Source organism: Pelodiscus sinensis, chromosome 9 (genome assembly GCF_049634645.1).
Source record: "Pelodiscus sinensis isolate JC-2024 chromosome 9, ASM4963464v1, whole genome shotgun sequence".
Taxonomy (NCBI): Eukaryota; Metazoa; Chordata; order Testudines; family Trionychidae; genus Pelodiscus; species Pelodiscus sinensis.
In genome coordinates this window covers 37,392,514-37,419,417 of record NC_134719.1, presented here as the reverse complement: position 1 = coordinate 37,419,417, position 26,904 = coordinate 37,392,514, and the positions used below count along the sequence as shown (strand labels likewise).

Below are 26,904 nucleotides of genomic sequence, written 5' to 3'. Positions count from 1 at the left end.
CTGCTATGGCTTCTTGCACATCATTCAATATATGCAGAAATGGGGAGGGGGAAGACCATCAATATTACAAAGAACCTCATGAATAGCACTGAAAATATAAATTAAATATTGTTACTGTTGTTACCTGAGGAAGACACTATTATTTACAAAGTGGGGTCTACCAAGGCTTGACAAAACTTGCATACACACACACCAACAAGAGATTGCTGTCCAGCTCAGACGAATCTGATAATGAGGCCACAAATAAAAAAGCTAATTCATGGAGAAAAACCATGCAAAGAAGGTCGATTTAATGGGTTTAAACTTAAGCAACCAGTTGACTAAGCATTTCCCCTTTGTGTACTGTAGAGATGATGGAGACTGAAAGCTATGGTCTGTTCTTCTCTCCCCCTGCTTTAATGTAATAACAGGCTAGTAGCAAGCTATAGGCTTAACTCAGGTGCAGAGGGACCATAATAGACCAGAGACCTTGGCCTTTTTATGGAAAGGCATTTGAAAAAAAAATGTCTGTAATATGAGGAATTCTTTGGAATAAAGAGAGAAGACAGTGCTTTCCAACAAAAATGGATTTGAACAAATTAGGGAGTAGCAGTGCAATTCCTTTGTCTTTTTGCCCCTCCCCCATCACACTGTGTTTGTGCAGCTTTATATTGTGGCTTCATGAAAATACTGTGTGGCTGAAAACTTGTTCTCGCTATTAGTACACATTTTTCTCTCGCTTACTCTGAAGCAGGTTTTGTAATCTGTATTTTTAGACACCATCCCAACACTTAGTGTTAAACATTCTTTCTAAGCTTTGATGTGTGAGTACATTTGTTTTGGAAATTCTCATGGAGGCATCTCTGCCCTCTCTCCTTATTCCCTCTCAAACTTCTCATGAAAACATATGTCCCTCAGAAAATCTCTTATACTGCTGCATTCCCATGGAAGAACATTTTTTCTTACACTAAAATTTTCAGTGTATTGGCATATAACAAGCATTTTAAAGGGAGTCTGAAAAGTTGGGACCTGAGAATTTAGAATTTTAAATCAAACAGATTTGATATTAGAGTGCTTCAGTTACCCTTTGCAGGTTTTGAGGCAGCTTATTCGACCTTACAGTCTCACCAGGAAGCTAATGGGAAAGCCTTGCAGCAATCTTCACAGGAAAGTTTCCAAATGTCAAGTGTCATCTTTCCAGCTGCTAGATGAATGGGTAGCCAAGAGGCATTTATTTGGATGTACAATCCCTGTAAAATCTGGCTGCCATGGTGGGGAAGACTATAATTTGGCGCTTACCTTACCAGTATTTGTACCAGATGTAATCTTAATAACAGAATGAGGGACTTCATTTTTAGGGCAATTGTGATTTAGAGTGAGATGACAGTATTCTAATATTTATACGACTATCACATGTCACTGAGTACATTTGTGCACACATACATACATATATAAGTGTTTCTTAGTGTTGAATAAACTGTTGAATCCTCACCAGCTTCAATGAAAATACCCTCATGAAATATATTGACTTTCTCTCACCTACAGGATTGTAAGGCTGACAATTTCTTCAGTCTTAGTGTTTGATTTAATAAAAAGGCTCATTTTAGGTTTCAGCCGTTCTGTGTACATTGTGTCTATTTATATTTATAAAAATAATTGCCCATTTCCAAGCCATTGACTATACTACCACCAGTAAATAAATAAATAAATATAGCATGCAGTCAGCGTTTGGCGGCATCAAAAGACCATTCCAAAATAATCCAAACAATTCTAGACCACAATGAAAAGTGAAATTAAAAACAGCATCCCAGTTAATTGCTTGTCGTTTCCTTTAAACAGCATACTTCTCATCTCTCAGCCTAGTTGGGGCAAAAGGCTGAGCAAACAGATGGGCCTTACATGTGCCCTGAAGCTCAAATCATTCAAACTCTGGCATGCATTCAAGAGAAGTGTGATTTCCAGAGTCAAGAGCTCTCCAAAGGGAACGCCTTATGTTCAAAACTAGGAATTATTTACAGAAGCATCTTGGCTGATCTCACACTGGACATTCTATCACTAACAAACCAAACATTCCTTGCTTCTCAGCATTCTTCCACCAGCTTGCCGAGCACAGGCTTGGCTGAACTCTGTATCTTTATAGCCTCTGTAAACAAGAGCAGCCAAAACCCAGCTAACGATGAAAATACTTTTTTTTCCTTCCTGGTCTGACTGTTCAATTAGAACTTTACTGTACATTCTAAGCCATTGGTCCCCAACACGGTGCCCGCGGGTGCCATGGCGCCTGCCAGGGCATTTGTGTGGGCCTGCCGACAACCCGGGCTGGCCCCGCCCCCCGGCGCACGGCGCACTGGAGGCGCCAGCCCCAGATGTGTGACACGCACCGGCGCCTGGTGCGCGGTGCGCGGGCGGCTCCAGCCCTGGGGCACATGCGGGCGCGCGGCACTGGTGCCGGCCCCAGGTGCGCGGCTCGGGCGGCGGCACCGGCCCCGGGCCCACGGCACAAGGCACTCAGGCGGCCCCGGCCCTGGGGCACATGCTGGCGCCGGGTGCAAGAGCATCCCCGCTCCTGGAGTGCCCCAGGATACGTGGTCCCGCCTCCGGGTGTCCAGCGCATGAGTGGCCCCATCCGCCTGGGCGCCCGGTGTGTGAGTGGCCCCGCCCCCGGGCACCCGGCGCGTGAGTGGCCCCGCCCCCAGGCGCCCGGGAGCCTGTAAAGGTTGGGGATCACTGTTCTAAGCAGTAGTGGTGTAATTCAAACATAATAGAAGATAAAGATCCAAGCCGAAGCAACCCAATTCACTGCGCTGCTCGGACTTTATTCTCAGATCTAATTTTTGTTGGCTATGCCATGAACATGTAATGGTTTCCGTGTTTAATTTTGCTAATTTATTTAGGACTTAATTATACTTAAAATGCTGCAGTGGATTAGTAAGGATGTTACCTACGTGGATAGGAGAGCTTCTCCTATCAGCATAGGTAGCTCTGCCAGTGGAAGAAGCCTTGACATCAACACAGTGCTGTGTACCCCAGGAGTTAGGTTGGCATAACTTTCACTCAGGGGAGTGAAGTTTTCACAACCTGCAGTGATGTAGTTATACTGCCATAAGGTCGTAGTGTAGACCAGGACTTAGTTTGGATAAGGTATTTGTTCACCACTTTGCCTAACTTTAAGAGCAACAGCATTAACTGTTATTTCCTACAACCACTATTCCAATCCTTGAGGCAGAAGACGTGATATCTCTGCAAGGCATGTAGAGCAAGAGTGCAGAATTGATCAGCATTTTAATTTCCCATTCTTGCCCTTGGTGCCCTGTGAAGTTCTTAATTCTTATGGTGTTCTCCACTCCCCCTTTGCTTGACCAATTGCACCATCCTTGAGGCAGAATTTGTCATCTGCTCACACTCCCATTTCTCTGTCTCTTTCATGCAGCTCCTTGCACTTGGAATGCCCTTCCTGCATCTATTTCAAGTCACTGTTCTCTGCTTATTAAAATCCCGCTTAAAGATTCACTCCCTTTGCATTGATCACAATGAGTCTATAATTACTAATAAGTATTTTAAAATTTGTGTTTTCCTTCCTCTGAAACACTCCTTGTGTCCTTGTGTCCTCTGCCTATTAGAGCAGACTTTGAGCTACTTTGTGCACTTAATAAATCATAATGGGCCAAATCCTCACCTGATGTAAATTGCAGTTCCTTGAGGATCTGGCCCAATACCAGTGTAAGGATACTGGTACTGTCCTATTTAAAGCAGCTCTCCCTCCACTTTCCATGCAATATATAAATCAAGAATGTGAATTTTACATCAGATGAGCCTGGACTTTATTTCTTTTATGAAGACTGGCCATTTCCTCAGACTTGTGTTTGAAGCTGTTGGCCATGCTGGCTGCCATAATGAGAGAACAATTAACTGCTCCCTTTGTTTAATGTTAGCTGAAACATTGAAAAATGTTGCCCTGGTGACTAACATGTCACCACCCAAAGACTAAATCGAATACAAAGAAAGTAGCTGGGGAGCTTTTTGATGCATTTCTACATGTGTATGTGAGTCAGAAAAAAAACAGCAAGCAGGTAGAAAAAAGCAAAAAGGCAGCAAGACTGCTAGAAAAGATATGGGAGTGTGGCCCTGAGAGAGAGTTTTCCAGTGGCGCTGGCTGTCTTGGACTGTGAGTGAAAATCCTGTCATTGATTCCTTCTGTGTGTAGGAAAATAAGATTTTGAACATACTTTGTAAATAACTAAGATTACTCTGAAGTGATACCTGATTCCATCATCAATTTTGCCTCTTAAAGGAAATAACCTCCAAAACCTCAAACATTGGGTAACTGGTTGAGTCAGAAGGAGTAACAGTGTGGTGTTAATTCATATCTGTGAGGTATAGGACTTCTCCTATTGTGCTTTGACAAATATGTAATTTTAGAATGAATAAGTGCATATTTACAAAGCCTATTAAAGTTCCTTAAAGGATACAAAAGCAGGTGATAACACATTGCAATTCAATACAATTTTAATTTGAATAGTGCCTTTCATACAAAATGCTTTGGTGACTGACTGTAAATAATAGAAATACACAGTTAAATAATGAATAATAGAAAATAGAGTGAGTACAGGAAAAAAATATATATATATGTTTTCAGATGAGATTTTAAATGAGTCAATGAGTTTGAAAGATGCAGGAAAACCATTCCAGGCTGCAGAGGTGAAGGCTCTCAATAAATGGATGATATTGATGATACTTAGCATTTTTTTAATGTTCTCTGCATTGAAGACATTGTGTAAACATAGAAAATATGCAATAATGCTGAGAGACAATTGGTCAAGCAGTTATCCACCACCAGGGAAAAAGAGACAGAAAAGTGAAATTACTTGCTTTAGGTCCCATAGCAAATTAGTGGCCATTTTAAAACTGAGGATCTTTCTGTCTTCCAGCTCTGTGCTCTCAAAAGAGAGCACACTGACTTGTCTGAAGAAGTACCTAGATAAGAAGAAAGAAAACAACTGCATGCAAAATGTTTGAGGATTTTGCCATGCTTTTTAAAAACCATGGAGACATGGTAATCAGGAATCTTAATTCCCACAATTGTAGACTCATCTGGCTACCAACAAATTAGAGAAGAATCTGGCAGGGATGTTTTTCTTTCTCTAAAATCAGGGAAAGAATTATAACTAAAATAAAAATAATTATTATAAATAAACTCTTGCTTACAGGTTTTCTTTCCTTGTCTGTGCAGTGTCATTATAAAGCTTAATTTTTCCTATCAGCAACCACATTTTAACTTGATGAAAGAGTTTTGCTTTGTGAGAAAATAACACATCTTGTCTTAGTAATTTAATGAGCATTGTGCTGAACAGATCGGTTGGGAAAAGCAAAACAAACAAACAAAGAGAAAAAAGAAGTGGGACAAGAGGCCTTTTTTAAACAACTAACAAAATAATCCAAAGCGCAAGATTTGGTGGTGATGGGAGACTTCAACTATCCAGACATGTGTTGGGAAACTAACACAGCGGGACACAGACTATCCAATAAGTTTTTTGATTGCTTCGGAGACAACTTCTTATTTCAGAAGGTTGAAAAAGCTACTGGGGGGAACCTGTTCTAGATTTGATCTTAACAAATAGGGAGGAGATGGTTGAGAATTTGAAAATGAAAGTCAGGTTGTGTGAAAGTGATCATGAAATCATAGAGTTCATGAGTCTAAGGAATGGTAGAAGGGAGAAGAGCAAAATAGAGACAAAGGATTTCAGGAAGGCAGATTTTGGTAAGCTCAGAGAGCTGGTAGGTAAGGTCTCCTGGGAAGCAAGACTAAGGGGAAAAACAACTGAAGAGAGTTGGCAGTTTTTCAAATGCACATTATTAAGGGCCCGAAAGCAAGCTATTCCTCTGTAAAGATAGAAAGTATGGCAAAGACTGCCTTTAGCTTAACCAGGAGATATTGCATGATCTCAAAATCAAAAAAGAATAATATAAAAAATGGAAACTAGGTCAAATTACAAAGGATGAATATAAGCAAACAATACAGGTATACAGGGGCAAGATTAGAATGACAAAGGCACAAAATGAGCTCAAACTAGCTACAGGACATAGAGTAACAAGAAGATTTTCTATAAATACTTTAGAAGCAAGAGGAAGACCAAGGACAGGGTAGGCCCATTACTCAGTGAGGAAGGAGAAACAGTAACCAGAAATTTGGAAATGGCAGAGGTGCTTAATGACTTCTTTGTTTTGGTCCTCACCAAAAAGTCTGAAGATGAAGGAATGTCTAACTGGGGCTATGTCTAAACTACATTCCTCTTCTAAAAGAGGAATGTAATTGAGACTGATCGAAAATGCAAATGAAGTGCAGATTTACAAATCTCGTGCTTCATTTGCATAATCATGTGAGAGCACTTTTCCGAAAAAGAGGTTTTCAGAAAAGAAAACGCAGTCTAGACAAGGTTTTTTTTTCAAAAAAAAACAAACCCTTTTTCAACAGAACTCATACTCCTGAAAAACTAAGGTGTATATGTTCTTTCAAAAAAGTTTTTTTTTCAAAAGAACCCATCTAGACTGGTTTCTTTTTCGAAAAACCCTTTTTCAAAAAAGCACTCTCATGCAATTATGCAATTGAAGCACAAGATTTGTAAATCCATGCTTCATATGCATTTTTTATTGGGATCATTTACATTCCTCTTTTGGAAGAGGAATGTAGTTTAGACGTGCCCATAGTGAATACTAGTGGGAATGGGGTAGGTTTAGAAGATAAAATAAAAAAAGAACAAGTTAAAAATTACTTAGAAAAGTTAGATGTCTGCAAGTCACCAGGGCCTGATGAAATGCATTTTAGAATACTCAGAAAGCTGGTAGAGGAGGTATCTGAGCCTATAGCTATCATCTTTCAAAAAGCATGGAAGATGGGAGAGATTCCAAAAGACTGGAAAAGGGCAAATATAGTGCCCATCTCTAAAACGGGAAATAAGAACAACCCAGAAAACTACAGAGCAGTCAGTTTAACTTCTGTGCCCGGAAAGATAATGGAGCAAGGAATTAAGGAATTCATCTGTAAACACCTGTAAGGTAATAGAGTGATAGGTAACAGCCAGCATGGATTTGTAAAGAAAAAATCATGTCAAACCAATTTGATAGCTTTTTTTGATAGGATAATGAGTCTTGTGGATAAAGTAGAAGCAGTGGACATGGTATACCTAGCCTTTAGTAAAGCATTTGTTATGGTCTTGCATGATCTTCTTATCAATAAATTAGGCAAATACAACTTAGATGGGGCTACTATGAGGTGAATGTTGTCTAGACGCTCTTTGTCGACAGTATCTGTCGACAAAACTTCTGTCGACAAAAGCCTGTAGTCTAGACGTACCCACAGAATGGGAAGCAACTGTCTTGGAAGGAGTACTGCAGAAAGGAATCTAGGGTCATAGTGGACCACAAGCTAAATATGAGTCAATAGTGTGATTCTATTGCAAAAAAAGCAAACATGATTCTGGGATTATTCTCCTTGCAGGAGGAATAACGATAGTTTGAATTAGCTTTAATTCGAAGTACCTAGTCCGTGCCGCATGTCGCCATAGGCAGGTAGTTCGAACTACGGGGCATTTAAAAATGGCAGCGCCTGGGAACATGCAAATGAAGCATGGGATATTTAAATCCCGGGCTTCATTTGCAAGTTTGAATGCCTACATTAGCCACCCTAGTTCAAACTAGGTGGAAGTGTAGACATACCCAGAGAGAAAAGAAAAATAGCAGTTGATTACTAAGTTATTCGAATAATAGGTCACAGTTGTGCCCTGATGTCATAGCCCCATGTTTGGGGCAGTAAACATCTGAAGTTCCCCAGCAGGTGCCCTACTAAGTAGTATGCCTCAAGTAGGCATATTGCCTGTCAGGGTGAGTCTCCCCTTCAGTTAAAAACCTGTGCCTAGCCCATGCCAGCTGAATCCATCATGTGGGACTTGGGCTTTGCGGGCTGTTGAACTGCAGTGTAGATGTTTGGATTCAGGTTGGCATCTAGGCTCTTGGACTCCGTGGGGTGGGAGGGCCCAGGGCTTGAGCTGCAGCCTGGGCCTGAACGCCTAAACCTACATTTAAACAGCCTGAGCTCTGCAAGCCCAAGTCAGCTCCAGACAGTTTGTGGGTTTGACTCCACTAACTCAGTTATGCTACACCAGCCAACAGTCTGGCCCCAAATATGGAACGCATCTTATGTCTGGATTTAAAACCTACCTGGGGTGAAAATACAAAGGGGCAGGAAATTAAGTTCATCTTTTTAAATTTAGCAAGATGGGAGTCGATTTTGAGGTTCTGAATCAAGACTTTCTGTAATTAAAGCCAATGCAAAATCCTTAGTAGCTCTCATCCCCTCCCCAGACCTGTAGTAACATTAAAAAGGAGTAAATAAGCTCTTAAAAACAAAACAAAGGTCTAGATGATTTTGCACAGTACTTGTAGTATCATCCCCATCCTTGCATAGGTGATATTGTGTGTGTGTGTGTGTGTGTGTGTGTGTGTGTGTGTGTGTGTGCGCGCACGCACGCCTACTTGTACACACACTTCTCAAGGAGTAGAGAACCCTTCCACTTTTTTCCCTCTGTCTTTACTGACTCAAGTTCAAGGTCCTTAGGGTATGTCTATGCTACAGTTAGACACCACTGGCTGGCCGGTGCCAGCTGATTCTGGATTTCAGAACTCAGACTAAGGAGCTGTTTAATTGAAGTGGAGACATTCAGTCACAGACTGCAGCCTGAGCTCTGGGACCCCCTCACCTCCCAGGATCCTAGAGCCTGGGCTGCAGACAAATGCATGCATTCAAGTGTATATTCCCTCTCTTAAAAAAAAATCCAGTGGCTCTTAAAACTGTTAGGAAACAAAGCTATAACATTTATTTTGTGTTTCTTTTGTCTGGCTCCACAATACCAGTCCTGAATTAGGACCTGATTCTGACACCCTTACAATATTCACTTAGGCTATGTCTATACTGCAGGCTTCTTGTGCAAGAACTATATTAAGCAAGAGTTCTTGTGCAAAAAGTCTTCCACAAGAGCGCATCCACACTGCCATGTGCTTTTGCGCAAGAGCGTCCATGGCAGTGTGGACGCTGTCTTGCGCAAGAAAGCTCTGATGGCCATTTTAGCCATAGGGCTTTCTTGAACAAGAAATTCATGTTGCCTGTCTACACTGCCTTCTTTTGGAAGAGCTCATGTGTAAGAGGGCTTATTCCTCATGGGGAGAGGAATAACTCTTCTGGAAGAAGCCCTGTTTTCCGATGCTGTACTGTAAATTTACTTGCTCAAGAACGCGTGTGCAGTGTAGACACTCTGCAAGTTTTTGTCCAAGAGCAGCCATTTTTGCGTAAAAAGCCTGCAGTGTAGACGTAGTCATAGAGTAGTACTTTATTATAATACTCCTATCAGATAAGTCTGATACACATCATTAAAAATAACGTGTAGGAGCCTGCGTGTAAACTGATTCACTGATGGCAGGTTGCTAAGTGACACTGCACGTGCAACACTTCCACTCTTTATGATTACTGGATTGTTCCTTCTTTTAGTGTATCTAAGCAACAGTTGTATCTTATGATACAGTTAGTCCCAATACTGAAGCACTTATTCTGTTAGGCACTTATTCTGTGAATAATTCTGCTGATTCTCTTTCAATGAGTATAGTTTGCTACACTGAGTCTGAGGTACCCTAATGGCCCGTAAAGTTGATGGAGTGTCATTTTGGACATTGTATATTAACTCTTTTACCCCTCTGTGTCTCAAAAGTGTGAGAATATTAAGAATTAAAATGCAAATAATGTGTGGCTGCTAGAAACTAGACTTATATCAGTTTTTAATGGCTATTTTAAAATTGCTGAGAAGCAAAGATTTTTACTTTTGAAAGAAAATGAATGTAGGTGTAAGTCTGAGGCCTCAGTTCTGCACAGACTTGCTCAGATATTTAATTCACAGACTGTGAATTGTTACTCTGACTTCAATTAAACTTTAAGAGGTATAAATCTTTGCAGTATTATAATCTATATTAGAAAACTCACATGATCGCTCCCATTTCTTACCTTCGGTGTTCCTTTTCTCAATACACTAAAATGTCTAGGCTGGCAAGGCTCAGTTAACTATGCCTTTGGAACATTAATTAAGAATCTCTTTGATAAAACTGTATGTGCGCATGTTTAATTGTAACTGTTGTTTTAACAAAGTCATTTTATTTAATTGGTTTTATTTCAGAGTAATACATTGAAATAATATTTCAGCATCGACACAGTGTTTCCTTTTAAGATGAAGTTGTTGGACATATGACTCTTTGCCCATTGCCATCTAAATATTTTAGTCAGTTTTCATCACAGCAAGCCTAAAATATTAGACCATTTTAAGTGTATATTTTAAGTTTCCCTCATGCTAACAAGAAATTATATGAAATTCAGATGACAAAAACATTTGATTTGTATATTTGTTTTTACAGTCTTTATATGGTGCTGCAGTTCCTACTACTCCAAAATTACCTCTCTTCTATACTCCTATTGATTTGGTTGACATCAGTGTAGAAGTGGCTGGACTGAAATTTTCAAATCCCTTTGGTCTTGCCAGTGCAACTCCAACTACTAGTTCTCCAATGATTCGAAGAGCATTTGAAGCAGGATGGGGATTTGCTCTGACCAAAACATTCTCCCTCGATAAGGTAAAGAAAAGTTTAAAGTCAAGATTTAGTCATTTCATGGTGTGTTTTACTCATGATTTAAATGTTTCTAAAACATAAATATTAGAGCTAGTCATCAAAAAAGATTTTAAGATTCTATTAATATTCTACCTATTTTCCAAGGCTACTATTAGGCTACATCTACATTGGCATGATTTTGCACAAGAACTCTTTTGCAGAAGAGTTCTTGTGCAAAAACTCTTCCAGAAGAGAGCGTCTACACTGGCATGTGCTTTTGCGCAAGAGCACCCGTGCCAGTGTAGACGTTCTCTTGCGCAAGAAAGCTCTAATGGCCATTTTAACCATAGGGCTTTCTTGTGCAAGAAATTCATGTTGCCTGTCTACACTGGCCTCTTGCGCAAGAACAGTTGCACAAGAGAGCTTATTCCTGAGTGGGAGCATCATAGTTCTTGCACAAGAAACACTGATTTCATACATTAGAATGTCAGTGTTCTTGTGCAAGAACTCGCGGCCAGTGTAGACAGGCTGCAAGTTTTGGCGCAAAAGTGGCTGCTTTTGCGCAAGATCGCGCCAATGTAGACACAGCCTTACTGTTCATGACAACTTGCTTCTAGTGCTAGCTGCAATAGAAGCTAAACAAAGTACAGCCTCCATTCCAAAGCATTTCCAATCTAAGAGAGACAAAATGAACAGATAGACAAAGTATAGAAGGAAAGAGCACTGATTGCTTAATCATGGGTGATATTGATCTTCTTTTGATAAAACAATGGTAGATGATTTGTTTCTATTTTACTGATAATATATATAGACTATCCAAATGTAACCCCCAACCTTTCCATTATTAGTCAGCTAGTTTCTTTTAAGAATCATAATAGAAATGGGTCTTCAGGTAGGGTTTGAATTGAAAAACTCACAAAGATCTTTCCAAATGTAAAAACTACTAGGATGAAGCCACAGAAATGTTTGTGTGAGCAATGGATTTATGTATCTATGTGGATGTTAGGGTCACTAGGGAAGTTTAGGAATGGTAACAATATAAGACAAAACAGAAAGATAAGGAAGAGCTTTACTGCGGCCTGGAATACAAGAAGCTTGAATATGAAGCAGTAAGAAAGCAGCAGCTATTGTAAGATGGGATCAGAGTGATGGCCAAAGACAACAATTTTACCAGCAGTATTTTTTACAAACTGGCAGTTAGGCCAAGAGAAGGAGGTTGTAGCAATCAAGATAGGAAGCAAGAACTTTAACTCTTTAAAACTCTTTTTTTACCACTATATACTTTACAGTACGGTACCTCCCAGAGGTGTTGAGCCTTAATGTTTGTGATGTACTTTAAGATAAAGGAATGTTAGATTCAAAAAGAAATTCAATTGTTTCTATTTATGTAAATAACAAAATATTAATACTATTAAACTACTAAAATATTTCAAATGGGAAGACAAGTTCAGGGAGATGCAACAGTTCTTATTTTAACAATAAGTATTACACAGAGACTTCAGAGTTTGTTCAATGCTAGAACACCTAATCAGATGACAGCCTGGAACAGTATTGGTCAGTATAATGTGTAATTGTCTTGGAACTATTTAGTTCACATCTGACTATGCTGATGAATGCTCAGAAGGGTATGGGTGACTCCTGGCCTGTGGAACAAGTGTAAGTGGAAATTGTGTGTGGGCACGTAACTAGGTGAAGTGCCAGACTCAGACTTGGTCTTGTGCACCATCTTGCTTACTCTCATACAGGCAGGATAATAGGTGGGTGGCTGATGGCATGTCCAAGAAGTTATAGACTTAAGCATTATCTTCAGGAAGTAAATGAAGCACCGCATTGTTAATGGGGCTCTTTCATGCATTTCCTGTTATTGTGCCTGAGTAATTTGATAGCTGCTGAGCAATGCAGCATAATGTGAGATTGAGTTCTCTACCATGCCCCCATCATGCTCATCAACTTCACCTGGCATTTATATAAAACATTCTGCATCTGCCCTGTGTGGGCTCAACCCCACGGTGTCCATTTTTATATGCATCAACAATGGAATAAAAGACCCATGGCACAGCCACATCTCGCCCTGCTCAATGGATTCAGACTTGTGAGGCTCAGGCTCTAAGGCATTGCATTTAGACACTCAGGTTTGGGCTTGAGCCCAAGCTTTGAAACCCTCCTGTCTTGAAGACTCCACAAGCTTGGGCTCCAGCTGAGCATGAAATTTTACAGCCCTGCAGCCAGATCCCCATGAGCCCAAGTCAGTTGATCCAGGCCAGCCACAGGTGTTTAATTGTTGTTTAGACCTTTGTACCTTTCAGTACTATGTAACTCAGTTCACATATTACGTGGCTGTCAGTGGCTTCCCCTATACCAGAGATGTAGTCTGTGTGCAGGGTTGCTAATGGGGAATGGAGGGAGGAAGCACCCAGCAGCCCCAAGACCCAGAAATTTAAAAGGGCCCAGGGCTGCCACCCATCACTTGCAGCAGCAGCCAGGGCCTCAAACCATTTATAGCACCACCAAGGCCTGCAGCAACACATGCCCTGTGGCCCCAGCAGCACTGAATAGCTAGCTGAAGGAGGCCCCGGCCCCACCTCTTCCACCTGAGGCTCTGCCTCTACTAGGGGCCCAGAGCCAGCTCCCCCAGGGCCCAGTGAAGATTGTCATCAGGCCTATCTGTGTGCCAAATGAAAATTGTATCCTTTGGTACTTCAGTAAAATTGGGAGAGGTGAGACAGATTCCCTGACGAATGGCTTTGAAAAAATATGTAAAGAAATCACGCAGCCCAACCACAGAGCTTTTCAAGTTGATGACTGCCATACAAAGCATGATTGAAAAACAAGGTGATGGAAAAAGGAAAGTGCAGTTGCATCTTGAGCCTTAAACCCAGAAGGAGGGAAAAGGCAGGAACTAAGATGAAGGTTTGAGGCACAGGCCATGAAATCTGGTCTTTTGTGTGCTTTTGCCCTATGCTATACAGATTTAATAGGGGGAGACCACCATTTCTTAAATTCGGGGGTGCTGGAGGTTGCTGTTATTTTGGGAGTGGTCGTGATACTGCCACACTCACTCCTGCATCACTTTCAGGGATGAGGCCCAGAGAGCAGCAGCTGTTAGTCAAGTATCCAGCTCTGAAAGCGATGCCCTGTCAGCAACAGCATAGAAGTAAGGGTGACAATGCTATACCATGCCACCCTTACTTCTGAGCTGCTGCCTTTGGAGCTAGACAGTTGGAGAGTGGCAATTGCTGACCAAGGATCAAGCTGTGCAAGCAGCAGTGCAGAAGTTAGGGTGGCAATACTGTACCATGCCATCCTTCTATCTGAGCGGCTGTAGGCTGCAGCTCTGCTGTCAGGGCTTGTTCCCAGCCACTGCTGCCAGCTGCTAAGCTCTAAAGGGAGCCGCCACCAGCAGCAACAATGCAAAAGTAAGGGTAGCAATATGCAACACTCCCCTTCCCCTCCCTCCCCAATAACCTTGCAACTTTCCACAGCTCCTTTTTGGGTCAGGATCCCTACAATTAGAACACTGTGAAATTTACAATTTGTAAAATCCTGTCACTGTGAAATTGACCAATATGGAGCAGGAATTTGGTAGGTCCTCATGTATAGGATCAGCCCTGTGTGCTTCATGGAGGGTGTTCTTGTGCCATATTGCATTATACCTGTAATATACAAAAGCTCTAATCTTATCTAAAATTCTCTTAGAACATTTATGTGCTTAAATACATGGTATGGTAAATATTTTAGAAGGCACATGTTATTACAGTATAAAACAGATGCTAAGTATATATGATTGTATTATGTGATATATATAATATATAATGTAAAATTTATTGGGTTTATGTGTAGAAATTCAAAGTATCGTATACCTATGAATATCTGTACTAATTAATATGAAGTAGCTCTGATCTTTTAAAGGAACATAGGGATCACTAATTCTAAAGCAGATTCTCCCTGGGCAAGAAAAATGATACAGAGCAAATATGCCCCAGTAAACACAGTGTTTTCCTCTTTCTCTCTCCCACCACCCTCCAACTCCTTTCCTCTCTAAGATATGGCTGAAATAGTATTTTTGTCTTATTCAGAGATTCTGTGCTGCAAAGATACTATGTATACATTCAGTTGGTAAGAAGTTAGAGGAAATGTTGCAAGGAGGGATAAGATGTAGTAAAGCCTATATAAAGAATTCAATTGCTAGTAAACCTGTCTAAAATATATTTACCTATATTCATATACCAATTATTACTATTTTCAGAACCATTTCTGAAATGCAGAAAGCAATCTGCAATGGCGAAACTCTTAGTTTAATTAAAAATGGTAACATCTGGTGATAATTCTTACAATGATATATTGGGGGTTTTTTTCTATATGGATATTGTACCATATATAAAAATGGAATTTCTCTTAAATCAAAACCTGTAATCAGAAATTTTATAGAAGATTGTTCTTTAATTTATTTTTAAATGAAAAATTTAGGAAATGCACTGTTCTATCAGTGTTGCAATTCATTTTCAATATATGCTACTGGAAAAAAGTGTCAAAATTTGTAATTTTTTAAGCTATGGATTCAGTTGTGATGGTGGTTTCTCCACTTCACTGTGTAACTAAAGGAGCAAGAGAAAAAAACTACAAGTGGAAGGGCAGAATGTTTGCTTTGATTTTTAGATGCTTCCTTCACTTGTAAAAATTTAATTCTGATTAATCAGAGACATCTGTCTTTACTCTGTTGTGACATGCATTGATTTGTGATGCTGTCACTTTCAATAACCCAGAAGCAGTTGCCTTTATTAGGAGTACCGGCAGAAATAAATGTGTAGACTAAGTTCATTCTAAATCTCCAATATTTTTTCACTTTGTATGCTGCAGGTTGCATTCACAGTTTTCCCAGGCTAATGATTAAAAGTAAATTAAATTTCAACCCATTGTGTTGCAACCAAGTTTTTAGTCATCAGTTTATCTTTATAATACATAGTAATAGATTCTACACAATATGTAATATATTTTCACAAACTATGTCTAGTTTGAAAGGTATTTTATACTTGCATTAATTTACCCCCAAATAGTACATTTCTGCATGGTGGTGTTACACTGGTTCATGCTTCACCTAGTTGAGTATGTGTACATTTGTACTCCATGTACCTCTCTTTATAATTATAAGTAGTAAAATTGTAGTACAGTGACACATTGTTTTCCATAACAGTAGTTTTTCACGGAAGTGAACGTGTGGTAAATATATGTATATTTGAGAGCTATTACAGAACAGTAACTTAAAGTAGTTACATGTATGGTGCCAAGCCAGAAAACTATTTAAGATGTATTAAAATGCAAAACCTTGACATTTGAAATTCTGATGTTCTTAATATGACAAAGGTTATTCTGTAGAGTTTTGCTATAATATGAAATATTAATATTTCACAATACAGTTTTGATGAAGTACAATTTGCCTAGCTTGCATATGATAAAGAAATTAAATGCTTACCAAGGGACTTCAGTAAGAATTAGAGCCCTGCCTGAACATCTGCTTGAAATTTTATTATCCTGTCCTACTGACAGCATCACTCCCTTGTTGTTTTTCTAGATTGACAGCTGAATATTGCATTGATTTCTACAGCAAATATGTTTAGGTGAACTATGTTTCCTTTTTAGGAATTTAGAACATGCTTTTGATTTTCATCCTATATTTTTTATATGCTCCTGACATTTGTAGATGCCAGATTGAGGTCTAGTATGCTGTAGCAAAGATAGACCATTGACTTGCTGTGAAATGCCAGTTGATATCTCAGTAAACAGAAATATTACTATTCTTTATTGTGTGGCCTGTATGGGCTTTCTTTGGGGAGACAAATGATCAGATTGTTAATGTCAAATATAAAAAAGATGGTTTGCCTTTCTACTAAATAACATCAAAGACAACTTTTATTAAATACATTCCTGAACAAAATACGAGCATTTTACAGCATTTCTTAGAACACACAGCTTCCCTGTGACTTGAATTATGTATTATTTTAGAAATATTCAAATGATTCTGAAAATATAAACTGTGAATTTGAAAAGAGCTGCAATGAGGAATATTGCATTCTATGGTTGACTGATTTTTAGATAGATATTTAAAGTATAGTAAGATTAACAGATGAAATAAAAATTATCACAGGGTCAAAAAATAATGTGCAATTATTATTAAAAACCCTGCTATGTCTAAAAGATTCTGTTTAACTTATATATTTAAATAGAGAAATGTTATTCAGTTACAGAGAAGGCATTCATCCTGTAAATCTGAGCAGAAGGTAGGAATAAATGTCTTTCTCGTAATCTTTTAGGAGCACATTTCCCTGCTACAGTTAGTTTAAGGGCAAAATTCTTAGTTGTGACAAACTTTAGCCCAGCCTAAATAGAGGCTTGCTTTTTAAGCATGTTAGAGGCTATTCTCAACTTTGACAGCTTTAACTGATCCCAAGATCGTGTGCCAGCTAAGGAATGCCAGAGTGTTCTGCATTCTTGCCAGTGCCATGTCCTCTCCCCACATCTCTTTTGCCCCAATGGCTGCTGTGACGTAGCATAAAGGCCATCCATGCCACTCCTAGACCCACTGGATGGAATGTAGGAGGATGTAGCCTATGTCTTGCATAGCTGCAGCCGCACAATAAAAGCAGAAGTTCCAGGAAATCTATCTGCACATATTTTGTGTATCAGGTACTTAAAAAGGATAGGCACCTAAATACATCCTTGGTGTAACTCCACTGAAGTCTTCCTCCCTGAACAGGTGTAAATATTGAGCCTTCTTCTTGAAGTCAATGGATTTACAGTGGGAGTGAGCATAGCCCCATGTTTTTAATGGATAATTTTTACCATTAATTAGTCTTATTATATTTCCTTCCATTTTGAAGCTCTGAATATGTTTGTAAATAGCAAAGTTCAGAAGCCTTTTAAAGAAAAGAAAATCCCAATTTGTAGAATAAATTTCTCACGGTGCCATTTATTATTTTAGGAACCCAAATAGCCATTTCCTAATGATTTTTTAAATATCTTCTAGCTGCTGGACAAATGCAGTTATTCCCTCTTAGTTTTCCTGTTTCAGGGCCGAGTTAGTCTATAACTGGAAAAACTAAAAAAATCAACAAATAGTCTAGCAGCTCTTTAAAGACTAACAAATGATATAGCTGGTATCATGAGCTTTTGTGGGCACAACACACTCCAGTTATCTGAAGAAGTGGGTAGTGCCCATGAAAGCTCTTGATACCATCTACATGATACCACCTTAAAAACTAACAAAAAAGTTTTTAAGGTGCTGCTAGACTATTCGTTGTTGTTTTTTTAGTTTTTCCCTCTTTGTTTTGTTCGCAATAGGATACTGTGACGCCCCAGGCCGCCCTGCGGCGTTTGTCCGAGGGCTCTCTACTGTCCTAGAGCTCCGAGTCCCACAGTTTCCCCTGTTTGCTCGTGTATCTTCGTTTCCCCACTCCCTAGCAAGGCAGGAGGGGAAGGAGAAGGGGGCCCGGGCCCGCCCACTCTCACGGGCCCCAGCCCAGGGCCCTAAGGGTTCTGGTTCAGTAGCCCCGAACCCGGCTGACGGGGTGCGATCCCTTAACACGTCAGCCCACCAGTCAGTCCTGACTCTGCCCTGGGCTGCTTCCTTCCCCTCCGGCTCCGGTGTTCCCCGACACCCAGCTGCCTGGGCCAACTGCTCACCGGGCTGAGTACTGCTGCCGCTGGGCCGCTCCTCCTGCCGCCCGGGTGATCCCCTCAGCTCCTTCGCTCCCCTCTCACTCGGTGCTGCGGGGCCATTTTAAAGTTGGCGCCGGGGTCGCGACCCCGGCGTCCCGCGGCGGCCTCGCCCCTCATGACAGGGCGTCCTTCCGTTGCCAGGGTGACAGGACTCCCGGCTCCATGGCACCCGGATGACATCATCCGGCGCGTTTAAAGGCCGGCGCACTCTGCGCTGCCACTGAACACCCCGGGCAGAGCCGGGCGGCACACGGCCTCCCGCTGTACAGCGCGGCTTGGGCGGGGGCCCCCGCCGCGAGCGGGGCTGCCCCTTCACAGATACATAATCCACAGAGAGGAACTCTGCTATTCACATAGGAAGATGTACAACTCCATGAACAACTCTGAAACAAAACACAATGTGGGATTTCTTGTGTCAGAATTATGATCAGTGAATCTGCAAACATCAGAGCTCCACAAGGCCAGATTTCTACACAGAGTGGGATGTCCGGCTGTATACCCTACTCATCTTCCTCTTCTCACTGAATCTAAAGTAGCAGCCTAAGCCTGGGTGCTGATTACTGTAAATTGGGATTGGCATTGAAGATTCAGTCCCTCAGCCTTGTATGTTTTGAGCACATTTCTTTTCCCCAGGTTTTGACTCAGCAAGCCCAAATGCCTTGCATGAAGATGATCTCCAGAAGGCTACACACAAAAATGGATATCAGTGGCATATATTTTTAAAAGTAGTGAACAGTTCTCGATTATTTAGTTTTGAATGGTGCTTTTTAGGTTATGCATTTTCTTTTATTTAATCAGTGGTTAAGGCCAATGGGACACATTCAACAAAGTTTTATTTATTCACTCGTGCAAAGTTTAAATGTAGCCCTTAACTTTAATCTTGAACACTTTTGGCATATTATAAATCATACTATGTTCTAAACCAGAGGAGTTCATACATTTGGATGAGACTGACTGCTATCAATTACCCCTGCAAATCAGGAGCTACTCAAATGAAATCTGTGGAAGTACATATCTGTAAAACCTGAAGAATCTAGTATTGAATGTTTTGCTAAACACTTCCATCAATGCATAGAGTCCATTCCTGCCATATACCTACGCTGAATACTCAATGACTTCAGTAGAAGTGTCATGTGAGAAACAGTGCTGCAATCTGACCTACATAGTATGGCGTGCCAGAAATGAAAAATATTCAAGATGAAATTTAATAATTTTTAGTGGCATTGAAATGTGTAAATCTTCACAGTTGACCAAATCTTGATCAAAAGTCTCAAGCATTTCCCAACTTCCATTTTTACAAATCATCTCAGACTAAACAAGCTGTATATTCTTGATTCACCTTTATATAAAATAACCGATTCTTCCTAAAATGTATGCCAAGCTTTTTCTAACATGGTTACAGTGGGGCTAAGTGACAGAAGGACTCAGCTTCCATTAACTTAATTTGGAGTACTCAGTGCTTTTGAGTATCTGGCCCAGTTAGGGTGACCAGATAGCAAGTGTGGAAAAATAAGGACACTTTTTGGGGGGAGTGGCAGGTATAGTTGCCTATTTTAAGATTAAGTCCCTAATACCAGGATGCCTGATCACCCTAACCCCCATATCTTGAAAAACATAAATGTGCAATGTACTTATATATTAAATTTTGCAGATCACAGTTGATCAACTACTGTAAATTCATATCCTCTACGGAGACTTAAAGCAATCTTGACTAAATTCAAAATGATATTCTACAACAGAAGATTTCAGTTAAACATATGGTTCTATATACATTGGAAAGTGACAGGGCTCATTTCTGAAATTTAATTGTTTTTACTTTAATTTTCTTTCTCAGTTCAACATTTTGTTGAACTGTTTTTTGTTCCTCTGTCTGTATTGACATACAGAGCTTTTAACATCACAACTAACTTACCATTCTGCTTTTTTATCAGAAACCTTTAGGTCTGTAGTTTCAGCAGGATTTATATGGCCCATTTCAAGATATGAATTTTTTTCCCAAAACTTTTTTTTAATCATTCCATATGCCTTGCTTTTTAACCAGTTTGTTGTGTGAGTTCAGTCTAAACAATGCTTCTCACCAACTTTCAATCCTGATTTGTAACTTTCATTATATTTTATCAAAATATTCCTATCATGTGGTCATGAATTCTGAAATCTATTACTCTGTCAATGTGTACGGGATCTGCAAACGTGGGATCAGGGATGTGTAAATCCCACTGTTCATGGTAATAGGAGATAAACATGTACATCCTTTATACCATGTTCAAAGCACTTAGCTAAAATACTTTTGCCATAGCAAAATAACATTTATACTCTGTCAGAAGAAGAAAATGGGCTTAATGTTCCCTGCCTGTGCAATTTCATTGTGTTTAATTGCACATAATATTTCTCAAGTGATACAATATAAAGACATGCAACCTTATATTCATATTGCAACACCTCAACATTTTTGTTCCATTTATATCCTTTTTACTTATACTGATAATATTGTGTTTTTCCCTCATCATAAAGATTATTTAACTGCAAAATATTGGCATGTAATTCAGATTATAAGTATAAAGAAAGTTAACATAAAACAGTAACTACAAAACTAACTTTGCTACATATTTAGATTCCATGTACCAGGAAATTTTTACTGTAATTGAGCAAGGGAGGTTTAGGTTGATATTAGGAACATTTTCCTGTCAGAGTGGTGAAATACCAGAATTAAATCCCTAGAAAGTTGTGGAATCTCCATCATTGGCAATATTTAAGAGCAGGTTAGACAAACACCTGTCAAGGATAGTCTAGATTAGGGGTAGGCAATAATTTCTGATGAGGGGCCACTCCCAGATTTTAGTAAGTGGTAAAAGGCCAAACTTTTCTATGGAGAGGGTATAGAGACCGTGATGGAGGTACAGGAGGGTGTGAGTTGTGGGATCTGAGAGTGAGTTTGGGTGAATGAGGGGATTGTGATCTGTGGCAAGGGCTTGTGGGGTCTGGGAGGGGATATGGGTACTGGAGAGGATTCTGGCCTTGAGGTGGTCTGAAGGGTGAGGTGCAGAGTCTGGAAGAGAATTATGACCTGGAGGAGGAGGGGAAGTGGGTGCAGAGGGTTTGGGTGGTGACCTGGGGCAGGAAAGGCTAGTGGCCTGGGGAAGGAGTAGCTGGGGTGCCAGAGGCAGGTTGGAAACTGGCCAATGGAAGCTGAGAGCTTTTGCTGAGGGGTTGGGGCACTGCATGAAGCTTCCTGTTCCCCACCACACTTGGAGCAAAGAACCATAGTGAGCAGCCAGCCACTTAAAGCAGCCTGCGGCTGCACTGAAGCAGCTGACTGCTCTGTGCCTGAGGATTCCAGCAGGTTTTGCCCATCCCAGGTCTAGATGGTTCTCGGTCTCGCCATGAGTGCAGGAGACTGGACTAGATGGCCTCTTGAGGTTCCTTCCAGTTCTTTGATTCTGTATTATTAATTGATCTGTAGTAAATTGGCTAAGTACATTTTAGTATCTTTATTTCTATACATTACTGCTAATTCCTCTCTCTATAAAGGGTTTTACATGAATTTATCACACTAAAACATGCTATAAGTGAAAAAAGACATACAGTTTCTTTAGTATTTTATTTCAGCAGGTGTCCTTCTAGTACTAAAAAATTCAAGTTAGTAAACAGTTCGATAAATGGACAAGCTACATATTGATTTTTTTCTCTAGTTATGTAATATTATTCACTTCTTTTAGACCAGAACTCTGTTGTACAGGGTTTGTGTGAGCTAGAAACATGGTGGTGGTTGTGTATTGGAATGTGCAGAATAGGGAAGGCTGTCACAGCAGTCAATAAGATCTGAGAGGTGTTGACTAATTGCCTGCTAATTACACAGTAAATTGTCTAATTAAGCTGATGGTTAATTAGGGTACGCTTGCACAGCAGTCTTGTGGAATTTTTGTCTGATGTCTGGAAAGCAGCTTGTGTAATTGGCAAACTGGTAAGGACTGGCAGAGAACATGACTAGAAAGCACACTGCCAGTAGATGACAGAATAAGGATGCATTTGAACAAGGGTTGTCAACAAGAGTTGTCAAGTGAACACTGAGGGTTTTGTTAGCCTCCTACAGCTATATGGCAGTGGGCAAATTAAGAAATGTATCTAAAAGCTCTGGAAGCTCTGAATAAAATAAAGATGATATTTAACATTTTGAAAAATATTAGTGATTTGCTGTTTTTGTGTTTTATCCAGCATATGAGTTTATATGTAAAATGTACACTGTGCATTTTTTGGACTTTCTTTAAAACAGTGTTAGTTAAGAATCATAATTGATTAAAAATATACCTCAGTTATATAGTTATGCAATTGTATTCACATTCTGTGAAATGTCTTATGATAATATAATGTTGGGGGACAGGGTGTCAACTACCAGGGTAAAGCTATCGGAGGGATAGCCGTGTTCCTCTGTATCTGCAAAAATAAAAAGGATTCCTGTGTCACTTAAAAGATTATCCGATTTATTTAGGCATAAGCTTTCTTGAGTAAAAACCCATAATAAAACTAAATTATTTAAATAAACATTTTAACATTGTTATTGCACTGTTATAATATGAACATATCTTAATACTGCTTTTTTACAAAACGGTATGATTTCTGAACATGCTGAGAATCTAATGTCTACATGTTAACAAAGTTGGAAGTTACATTGTTACACATCATAGTATGTATGATATTAAATAACCTTATTAATAATTTTATTTGTTTATAGACTTATGTAAAACAGATAAAGAGCATAGCATAATGGTGCTATGAATTAAAGGTGGAGGAGCTATGGATAAATATAGTATGGTTAATGAAACAATCCAGATTCCATCCTAACAAGCCTTCTGTTGAGATTTTAGGACTATAATTACATATTACTCTGTATTTTAGAAAAAACCCTACATTTTCAAAATTTTACCTAAAGTGCTATGGCAAACCTGCCTGATTTTGCCTATACAGATTGAACCTCTCTAATCTGGCATCCTCAGGACCTGGCCAGTGCTGAATCAGAGAATTTGCTGGACCATGGAAGGTCAATATTGTCTAGCAGCATTACCAACACTTTCACTGCTTACTGGGCTCTTAGAAGATATTTAGGGGTCTTAGTACAGAACACTGAGATTCAAGATTGGTGGTTGTAAACAGACTTCAGGGGACGGTTTACATGCCGGATATTTGACTAACTAAAACCATGCCAGGCCACGGATATTGCCAGACCAGAGAGTGCCGGACTAGGGAGGTTCAACCAGAACTGTGATTTATTGGGCCTGATCCAAAGCCCATAGAAATCAATAGGAATCTTCTTCAGGGCAAGAATGTACATGGTGAGCTGAAGCCTCCAAATCAGCATTTAAGCCTGTGTTTTACTTTAAATCTGTAAATCCTAATACAATAAATGGGAGTGCTGATATATGTAAAATTGAGCACATGCCTAAATACTTTGCTAAATCAGGGCCTTCATGCCATGAAAGATTGTAGTGCACAGATTTAATTTTGTCTTATGTATTAGCAAAAAATAAACAAAACCTTTCATAGGCACCATGGGACTAAACGCAGAACACAAACATTCTAAATTAAGTTTTAAAAAGATATAATTTCTTCAGAGTATTTGTATATTCTTCTTATTAAAATGTTAGCATATCCAATCATCATTTCATAGTCACAGCTATGAAATATGAACTTGAGGGTCCTCATCTATCCAGTTTTGTATATACACAGTCTGTAATAATTCATATATATAATTCTCCTTTCTAGAAGTATAGAGCAGTTTACTCTTTGCTATGTGTCTTATGGCTTGGACATGTAATCTTTGGGACCAGAGATAATCACTATCCTCAATATGTTATTTGACCATTCTCAAATTGTTAAAATTCATCTTTTTGTTGTTGTTGTTGTGTCTGGCTCTGATGAAGGCTGGTGTCTGTGCACCCACTCTGATTTGAGAATGCAATATTCAGTAGAGCTGCTCAGGAATTTTTTGGCAGGACATTTTTTTACTGGGAAATGCTTATTTGGCCAAACCAAAATTGTTGGAAAAAAGCTCTAGTTTACATCAATTTCCCATTTCAATATTTTTCATAGAAATTTTTAAAATAGTTGAAATGTACTTTTTTGAAATGTTCTAAATGAAAAGGTCTGGGATTTTTAAATTTGAAGCAGTTTATTATTTCAGTGTTTAAATTAATTATTCTTTTTATGGTGATTGGCTAGATTCATTTGTGTGATTGCTGGATAAGGTTATCAACAGAGTTTGTGGATGTTCAGGATGGAAGTGCTAAATAAAAAAGTTTAGATGTTTTGCTGACTTTAGGCTGGTTATCTATATACTGTTAAATGTGTTATGAATTCTCCAAAATGAAATCATACTTTGGAATTTCCAGGCTAACCCTTGGATATATTGATTATAAGCTTTCTCTTAAAAACATTTTCAGTTGAGAAAGTAATGCATTATTTCTATAATGCACCTAGCAAATTTTGTCCATTGGAGTTTAATTAGGTATCTAATAATGTTGAAGAATTGCCCATTAGGAGCAGTCACTTTTCAGACTTTATGGAGACAGTATGGCTACGTCTACACTGGCCCCTTCTTCGGAAGAGGCATGCTAATTTCGAACTTTGGAATAGGGAACTTTGAAAGTAGGAATAAGAGATCCTCCGGAATAGGGCTTTATTCCGGAGGATCGCGCCAGTCTGGACGCTCTTTTCCGGCTTTTCCCCAAGCCGGAAAAAAAGCGGCGGCCATGTTTATTTAAATCCCACAGGGGATATTTAAATCCCCCGCGCATTTCCCTATTCCAAAGTTCGAAATTAGCATGCCTCTTCCGAAGAAGGGGCCAGTGTAGACATAGCCTATCTGACTCTGGAAATCCAGACATGGGATGGACTCCCTTTATTATCAGACAATCTATACAAGTGGCTTCTCTCCCTCCTATTCTAGCCTCTTAACCCCAATGTGGCTCTCTCTTTCAGTTCTTCCTAGTTTGCACATATCTGCTTTATTTGCCTTTCCCTCTCCCAATCTGATTTTTTGCTGGTAATTTCTTCCATAATGGCCATACTCATGTCAGTTATGCAAATATCATGCAATATATATTGAATCACGCAAACTTTGCAAAGCAGTCATCATAGGACATATATTTATACAACAAGTATTACATTGCTATGTAATTTGTAATGCATATTTTAAGCTGTTTCACATGCAGGGCCTTACTCACCACCTGCTGGTCACTCTGGGAATTAGCTCCGTTGTCCACTGAGTGCCTACCTCTGGCTGGTGTCTCCCACCGTCTTCACTCCACACTACAGTTCCAGACCCACGTTGCTCCCTGACCATGGTGTCCTTCAGGAGAGTACCCTCCAGCAGTGTCCACACCAATGATCTCTCATCCCCCTTTCATGGGTTTCTCGGCCCTTGTGGCCAGTTGTGGCCTCCAAATGTAGCTCCTCTGTCTCAGGGGTACACCACAGCCTGTATGGACCATGCTGTCCTCCCAGGAGGGTATCAGAAGTTCCCTGGTCGCCCGCCACTGTGGCCTGCTGTGGCCTCCAAGCCCAGCCCCTCTGTTTCAGAGGCCAGCCATAGTCTGAAAGGGCCATGCCTTGGTGGCAAAGTATGGTGCAAGTGGGAAGCGGGAGAGGGGATCTAGGCCTGTCCATTACTCATGGTCCCACTGGTGGCAGTCTTGTCCTGACCTCCTTTACTCCCCTCCACTGCCTCTTGGGCCACTTCCCCTGTGTTCCTTTGTGACTTCCTGGCCCTAGAAGTAATGCCAGCAGCCTGGCAAGTATCAAGCAGAAGCCTCCCTTTCTAGCCTCCCTGAGCCTGCCCAGCACTGCTCTCCCAAAGGTGCTTCTCCAGGAGCCTAGTCCTTCACCTTCCCTGGTCAGGACCTAACTATTCTCTGCTGAGCAGTTCCTTTTATACAAGGCTGCCCCAGCAAGCTATACCCAGAGTGGCTCCTTAAAAGCCTCCCACTAATTGGCCCAAGCTCTGCACAAGCTCTCTCCTATATCCTTTAACCCTGGCAACCAGTGTGGTCCAGTCATCCCGCCACACTCACCAGTGGTTTAGCCAATGTTTTCCAATATTAACATTAGAGATTGTGCATAAATAATGCAATTTAATAGTATGATTTTAAATGTATTGCTCATTTAGTATTCATATTTATTATGAAATGTCTTGATATATTTAACTGGTCATGCACAAAAATATCAAGTACAACAAAGATGCATATTGCTTAGAAGTGCTAAAACGTCACGTGTTGATTTTAAGATGTTTTGTACTACATGGGTGAATAGGTGGATGGGAAGAGATCAAACCAACATTTTTAGCCAATCCATGTTTGTATTCATGCACCTCTTCTGACTGAAAGGAGCTTTCCCATTTGGTGCTATTAGCATTTTCATTTTGAAAAATGACAGTCTGCAGTGGAAATACTAAAAATGTTCAACCTGTGATTTAAATTATTGATTTTTTTGAATATTGAAGCTGTATTTCAAATGGATTATGCAAGAGTTACTCTGGTTGGGGGGTTTCAGAGGTAATTTGATATACAAATGCCAGTGTAT

General features: G+C 40.0%; 1 protein-coding gene and 1 long non-coding RNA gene across 7 annotated transcripts in view; one reads left to right on the top strand and one right to left on the bottom strand.

The window, feature by feature from the left end:
* Positions 1–18,566, bottom strand: part of LOC142830588 (uncharacterized) — a 122,345-nt gene extending 103,779 nt beyond the window's left edge. The window contains exon 1 of the long non-coding RNA XR_012905965.1: positions 18,298–18,566. This is a non-coding gene — a long non-coding RNA (uncharacterized LOC142830588). The remainder of the gene's footprint in view (positions 1–18,297) is intronic.
* DPYD (dihydropyrimidine dehydrogenase) overlaps positions 1–26,904 on the top strand; it is a 680,031-nt gene that overhangs the window by 417,752 nt on the left and 235,375 nt on the right. For all 6 annotated transcript variants that reach the window (XM_075936591.1, XM_075936588.1, XM_075936587.1 and 3 more), the window contains one exon: positions 10,429–10,644. In XM_075936591.1, coding sequence (XP_075792706.1) covers positions 10,429–10,644 — 216 coding nt within the window. The remainder of the gene's footprint in view (positions 1–10,428; positions 10,645–26,904) is intronic.